Genomic DNA, 7,418 nt, shown 5'->3' with positions numbered 1-7,418 from the left:
GCCAGGGGTTTGTGTGTATTTGTGAAATTCGCACCCCTACCGTCCACCCCGCAAAACAATCACCCTTCGCCAGCGCCCCCGTCCGTCTAGGTCGATTGCTAGGGCTTCAAATCAATCGACACGACCAACGACCGGTTGGGTGCCAAACTCGGTTCCTCGTGTTACCAGCGTTCTAGCGTGGGCCAGGAAGCCAGTGAAAATGATTTTCCTTTCACGCAACGTACCAGTGAGAGGGACAGAGGCGGAGTGAGAGAGTTAGTAGCGCTAGAAACGATTCCAAACGGAACGATCCAGCACTATTGACGCACCGAGCGCAGTATTGGCGGTAAGGGGAGGACCGCGGGTTAGCAGTCTAGGTTTTCAACCCTCCTTCCATCCCACTCCACGAGACACGCCACAGTTCACGGGGGGTTCGGTTGGCTGGATGGATGAAAAATGGTTTCCCTGTGGTTCTTTAAAAATCGTTTCATTTTCACTTGCCAGTCGCGTGCGCTCACGCTCTCTCTCTCTTTCCGTTTGTGCTACGCCATCGCCTTACAGAAACCGTGCCCTGTGGGGTTTGGTGTCCCAAAGCCCGAGATAACACGCGGCCCACAGAGTATCCCACGGCAGCAGCGGCTGGGGAGCGTTGGGGACGGAAAAACAATTAAGTTTGTCGGTTTATCCTCGGGCGCAGGAAAAGGAAAACTTCCCCATTAACCGCAAAGCAGAAACTCCGCTTTACAGCGCTTCCCCTGTCTAAAATACTGGCGCCTCCATCTTTCCATCCCACAACAAGGGATGATCGCCTGAGTGTGTGCGCAAGAGAGAGAGAGAGAGAGAGAGAGAGCGCGCCAGAGAGGGGTGCACTTTGTCAAACAAAAGCGAAGAAAGTGCTGAGTAATTATTTACACTTCGGCAAAAAGGGGAAGAAAAGCTCCTGGAATCCTTGTGCAGCTTTTGGCTCACCGCTCGGTTCTGTCTCGTGTCGTGTGATGGTTGCCAAGGGTGATGATAACCGAGCTGGAGGGAAGTGGGGCTGGAAAATCAGGGTTGCACGCGCGACCGCTTTGATTTCACTCTTCCGTTGTCGCTGTTGCTCCGCTTCCGCTCCGCTAATTCTTAAACCAAAGCCAACGAAAACATCATCAACGTTGAAAACAGCGTGAGAGAGAGACGAAATTTGATGAAATCCGTGGGCCATCCCTCTCGGAATCGATTCAATTATAGGCGCTACGTTGATATCACGAAAGAACTTGCTTCCAGCCACGAAAGGGCAAGTCAGTCGGTTAGTGGAGAGCCTTTAACACCTCCAAGTCACTGTTGTTGGTGGAAATAATGAATTACTCTTCGAACACAAGAGCTCCTAACCTCACTCAACTGGGACTCTCCCGACAAAGAGTAAAGCCAGTAGCCCTTAAACCTTTCGCAGCTCGATCTTCATCATCATCATCATCATCAATGTTGGGTAAGGATAATGGCGAAATTGCGAATGTCGACCGCACCATCAGGTCCAAGGAAACCGTGGCTCGTTCGCTCTTTCTTCGACCAGCAACAAACGCAGAACATCCGTAGGAAACTGCGTACCGCAATAGGGCGCGACGGTACGTCTTTGAATGAATTCCACGAACCCTCAGGTCACCTGCCTAATCCCAATCCCACAGCGGTAGAAAACCAGAGTGTTCGAGCTGGATTGAACTCTTACCATTCCCCCGGGTGAGGTGAGCCACGGTGGACTGGCAGATTGTTGATAATCCGCCGTCGCCGCCGTTGATCGCACGGTCGTGTGCGTGCGTGCGGTTTCCATCGACGCGGCGAAAGGAAGCACGGACGGGCATGGAATTTTCCCGGTGCGATTTTCCAGCGTACGCATGACGCGTTCGAAGCTGTTCGCATAATTAACGGATTGCAGTAGCACCCGGTTCGTCATATTATCCTTTCCGGATGGTCTGCGGACGTCTGTTGTATGATAATAAATACACGCAGGGAAACAAAACAAAAGTGGATGGCAGCGAAACAACAGAAAAGAATGGAAGAGTCCGGAGTGAATCCGGAACCATTACACTGTTTGCGAGGGTGGCAGGGACAGGGGGACAGGGGGACAGGGCAGACAGGGCAGGGTGCAATGCAATCAACGCGAGTGGTATAACCGGAACCTGTTTACAGATTGATTACCGAGCTCGTTTACTTCGAAACGCTTTCCATTCCCTTCTTTTTCTGTCCCCAACTTTCCACCTGCAGCACCTCGGTTGGGGGTGTATTTTGGGGGGTGGTGGTTCCAAATGGGTGCGCAGGAATGTGTAAATATGGTTTTCATCGAACCCTGTTCGAACGCCCCCTGTGCGGGAGGGGGGGGGGGGGGTGGCTAAAGGTTGTTTTTGCTTTGTTTTGTTTTGCTTCGTTCTGTTTTATGCTTTTGGTACCGGAAAATTAATGTCCCCTTAATGTCGCCTGGCCAGGTATCGGCGTGTCGGTGGGTGAGTTTTCCGGACATTTTTTTTTGGTTTCGTTGTTATCAGCGTTCCACGTAATCCGCTCCGATGGCATGTGGCATGTAACGTGTCACACCAAAGAGAGGATGCTGAAGAGGAGGAGATATGGCTTCGAATTAATTTTGCTCATAATTTAATGCATCGCTTTACGCGTAACGATAACGGCACGAGAGAGAGAGAGAGAGGGAGAGAGAGAGAGAGAGAGAGAGAGAGAGAGAGAGAGAGAGAGAGAGCGATGATCGTCGTTACGATTGCGTCACGCTGGCTCAAGGTGGAAGAGCTGATTAAGGGCAGCATGCCAGGCACCATAATGGCTTCATTTGCGTGAAATCGTTTTCCAATATGATTTTTCAATCATTGCGAAAATTGAGTGGCGCTCTTTTTCGGGGACACCAAGATGAACGAGCTCGGTGTTTTACGTAATGCTGTTAAGGATCAGCATTATTGGAGGTACATGTTCTTTAAAGTATTCGTTTCCTTACAGGGTCCTGAAGGAAATATTTTTATTAGTAGCACTGCCTTAGTGGTTTTCCTTCAAACAATTTAAATCAGATCATACAAGGACCTTTTTGCATTTTTCTTTTAGGAAAAAATAGTTAGCGTTAATATCTCGTAAGGTGCGCCATTCAGAGCATTTTTATTGAAGTTATTAAGTAAAAGTATTATATAAAATACAGCTGCAGCCAAATTTGATAATAGACTACCTTTCCAGGGCAATGTGGTAAATGAAGATCAAAACAAGATTTGAGGAGTTTTGAATGCGCTTGTCTTGATAAAAAAATATTTAAAACATGAGCTGCTTCTTTTAATGCCAGGGTGCCAGGGAATCTTTTTACATGGCTTCGTATGTATGCTGTTTTTGAATTCGTTCGAGGAAATGAGCCCTAAACAAAAAAAAAAGTAATGGAAAGTACCACCGAATCGTAACGGGCAACAAAAAGAGGATCATTTTCGTGTCTTGATATCGATGCTAAATATTCACGCGATGATAGGCTCTGCCGGAACATTACATGTTTAGCTGACCATCTCTTCCCCTTGAAGGCACACCACAAAACTGCCCTTGAAACAGCAATCGATACTCGGTAGGCGTTTGTGATGAATGCAGTTTGCCATTGCATCGCAGCATGCCGTGCCTTTGTTTCGGCGTCCGTCATTTTCATCCTTTCAACACACACAGATACACGGACAGTGTGACACAAAATTCGTGCGAAATGGAGTCATTGGTTGGCGTTCCAAATTCCCATTTGCTGGTCCATCTGGCCCGCAGTCTCGCCGGTGTGCTAATCTCGCTAATTGCTCGCGTCAGCAACGAGTGCCCTCAGCAGCTCGAATCGTTCCGCCGGGCGCTGGTGCCCCTCTATCAAGTGGTTGGCGATTTTCTTGGCCGAACACCGTACGACCAAACGCTACCGAGCAACTCTAGCAGCCACAGTCTGATCCTGCGGGATGCACCACCCTTCCGAACGCTACCATCGATGGGACCGTCGGTAAGTTGCAGTAGTAGGTCATGTGTTTCGCTTCTTTCTTTGCTTCCGTTTCAACGAAACTATTTCTGTGTCCCCATTGAACAGCATCATCAGACAGACGACTTTCGCCCAAGGATTACCGGTTCACACGATGCGACCGTGAACTCACGGCTAGTCAACGACGACGACGAAGACATCCGGCCTCCCCTGACGCCACCGGGAGGGGGACCGTGGTCGCATCGCAACGTGGGGTCACCGATCGGGTACACGTCGACCCCGCTCCACCGTACACCGGCGCGACCCCGTCCCCGTCAACCGGAACAGTTTGCACTCATCAATCAGCTGCTGACAGCGATGAGCACCTCGGAGGACGGAGGAGGCATTACCCACGCCACCGACCAGTTCGCCAATGATCCCATCTTTCGCCACCGACTGCTCGCCGAGTTGGATCAGCTGCGGGCGCTGGTGGATCGCGGTAGTGACCAGCGGAGGCCAGCGTCGCCGACCGTTGCCGCTCTGATGGGGCGTATCGAGCGGGCGGAAATTACGCTGTCGACCCTGGTCCACAATCTGGAGCATCTACACAACGTAACGATGTCGCATACGGACGAGTGAGAGCAGTGTTATAGCCGGTTCGAAGATTTGACTGGATTTGAGCGATTAGTCAGTGTTTTTTTTTTAATTTGTAGTTTTTGTATTGTTTGTGCACTTGAGGAACACATTTAACAGCAGAATTCAGTTTAATGCTTTTAATCAAATGATTTATGTTGCTAAAAACTTAAGACTTTGTGCGATTCTTGTTGATTTCTTATTTTTTTTATACACGACTGGGATCAAATATTGTTCTCAAAATCCTTTTCTCGATCGTGAAAGAAGAGAGCTTCGTTATGGCGTTCGTGATAGGTTCATATATTGTCCACGTTAGTCTAATTAAGATCCTTAACACTTCTGTGCCTAAGATCAAATGTTGGCAAGACGAAATCCAACTGTTGGCCTCACTTGCTAATACAGAGCCACGGGACCTTCCGGTATGGAGACGAATTCCTCTCTGTACTCATCTTCGTTCCGGGTGTTGCAGTGCACTCGATCATACAATGGCCCTGTAAATGATAGTGAGAAAAGATTGACCTAGTTGAGCCGATCTAGCCGAGATTTTTTGAGAAGCTATGTGCTATTGTGAAAAACAAAACTTCCCGAGACCATGTCCGGAAACCACCTGTGTCAAGCAGGGCGAGCCGACTGGAGGGACGCTATGGGCTCCTGCTACCGGCTGCTTTTGCGAAGTTCTCGACGGTTACGAAGTTACGAAGGTTTAATGCTAGATGCGTTGAATTGTGAGCGTTTGCACAGTTGAGCAACCAATCGACACGCACCGTTCATCCGTGCTCCAGACGAGTTGTCTGGTTTACTTTGGACACTTGTGACAGGTGCCACACTTTGTCAACTCGCGGTGTTCGTCTCCTGGAAAAGAGCAGTTACGTGAGCGAGATGAATCGCCCAGCATTATCCATCGTCGTCGGTGTCCTCTGTCTGCTGCCGGTAAGCCACCGTCAATTCCAGCCTAGGAAAGCCTTCCTCGTACTCACCCCAGACTCTGCTCTCCGTATTTCTAGTGTGCGTTGACCGATCCGCGGCCAGATTTTGGTGTTCAACCGAAAATTCCTGCCAGTGACAGTGTGAACACTTCATTCGTAGATGCATTCGGCCAGTTGAACGATGTCCTCGATCCGCCGATCAACACCACACTGCAGATCGACAATGCGAAGCTGAAAGTGGTCTACAAAGCGATCCAGGAAGTTCAAGGTCGATTCAAAACCTTCTCATCCGCCCTGAAGTACGAAGAGCTTTTCACAACCGATAATGGAACGACACTAGCTTTCGCTAACGTCATTTCACCGCTCACTGCAATGTTTAACTACCTTCTTATAACATTCGCAACAACCGTCACAACGCCCTTGGATGAGATTGGATTCTTTGGCATTGTGGACGAGTTGGCGGATGAGTTTGTACGCTTTGGTGGCGGGCTGCCTCTCCTAGCGTCGCAACTGCAAGGACTTAAGGAAAGCCTGGCTAAAGCCGTACTAGACAACGGAAACAGCACCGTTATGACGGTTGAATTTTTGGGAAAATATGTGAAATCAGCGGCGGTGTACAAGGTGGCGCGTGCTATAAGGAACTTGGAAGCGTACACACCGGTTATCACGTACACGCTCGATACGGTCTACGAAAATCTTCTGGAAGCGGATCGTTTCATCGATGAACTACAAGCCGAGGTGAACAATTTTGCCAACAGTAATGGCAGTGAATACACCGACGCCTACAAACTCAGCTCGGATGCTGTGGAACTGAAGGCCTCGAGCGGTGTTGCTGTTAAGCGGCCCATAGACGATCAACTTTATTTGTCAACTCTTGCATGCAAGTCGATTGACACCAATATATTTATCGTGTGTGGGCTATTTGAAGCTTGTGTCAAAAAAGTTGAAGATTTTCAGCCAGCTGAAAATATATTGAGGAGGCTGAATATTGGCGTCGTCTGTGGGCCACAGCGACGAACACGATGCGCCTGTGGCCCTGATTGATGAAACATTAAGGATTAGTCCAATGTTGCCCAAATACGAGGAATACAAATAAAATGACAGTGCGATGCAATTTTTGCATTAAAAACATTGACAAATAAAGTTGATCGTCTATGGGCCGCTTTAGCCTGAACGTGTCATCGAATCTTAACACGGCACTCAGTGGTAATGCGAAGTTCACAGCAACCAGCAATGCGAGTACCATTTTGGGCAAGCTCGATGCTTTGGCCAAGAAGGATACGTCCGTTGGCGATGGGTTGCTGCAAACCGAATTCAATGCTACACTGGCCGCCATTAAGAGCCTCGTTGGCTCCAAGACTGCGAATGTAAACGTCACCACTGATCCGACTGTGCAAGCTCTGATCGACGTGTTGATGGGTAACAACAAAGGCTTCGGTCGGTACTGTTATCACAAGTACAAGGACCTCTTCTCTAACCTCTTCGACAATGGCGTGAACAGTGGGTTCGAGTGTGTGGACAAGGAGACCGAACGATTGGTCAATCTGCAGGACATCATCGTGGAGCTGTTGGTTCAAATCAATTACGATCTGGAAGGCATCAGCGAGCAAATTAGTCTGTGCACCGCGCTATCACCTGCTCCGCTTATCGATTCATGTGTAGCGGCGGTAAGTGCGCTAGTGCTGCCCCTTCAACCGAAGATACTTTTTCCGATTTTGTCTCCCTTCCTCTAGATTTCCAGCTACTACGTGGACCTGTTTGTGGCAATGGAGCAGAAAATCAACACGCTGTACACGTTCGTAACGAGGGAAGCCATCGCCAGCAGGAGCCGTCTGCTGATCTGTTTCGAGCTGTCCTACTACCAGGTAGCCGCCGTGGATGCAACAATGATCACCAACAATGTGCAGGCTTGTGCAAGAGATGGTCCTTCCGGTACCGAGGAATAA

General features: G+C 49.2%; 2 protein-coding genes across 2 annotated transcripts; both read left to right on the top strand.

Moving 5' to 3' along the window:
* The first annotated feature begins 3,672 nt into the window (after positions 1-3,672).
* On the top strand, positions 3,673-4,578 carry LOC126577040 (uncharacterized). Its single transcript, XM_050238431.1, has 2 exons — positions 3,673-3,958; positions 4,043-4,578. The coding sequence occupies exons 1-2, from the start codon at positions 3,683-3,685 to the stop codon at positions 4,550-4,552; spliced, it is 786 nt and encodes a 261-aa protein (XP_050094388.1). The 5' UTR covers positions 3,673-3,682; the 3' UTR covers positions 4,553-4,578.
* Positions 4,579-5,323: 745 nt separating this feature from the next.
* Positions 5,324-7,418, top strand: LOC126576334 (uncharacterized). Its single transcript, XM_050237561.1, has 4 exons — positions 5,324-5,476; positions 5,551-6,311; positions 6,641-7,139; positions 7,206-7,418. The coding sequence occupies exons 1-4, from the start codon at positions 5,426-5,428 to the stop codon at positions 7,416-7,418; spliced, it is 1,524 nt and encodes a 507-aa protein (XP_050093518.1). The 5' UTR covers positions 5,324-5,425.

Source organism: Anopheles aquasalis, chromosome 3, assembly GCF_943734665.1.
Source record: "Anopheles aquasalis chromosome 3, idAnoAquaMG_Q_19, whole genome shotgun sequence".
Classification (NCBI taxonomy): Eukaryota; Metazoa; Arthropoda; class Insecta; order Diptera; family Culicidae; genus Anopheles; species Anopheles aquasalis.
The sequence above is the reverse complement of the archived record's forward strand: the minus strand, read 5'-3'. Positions and strand labels throughout refer to the sequence as shown.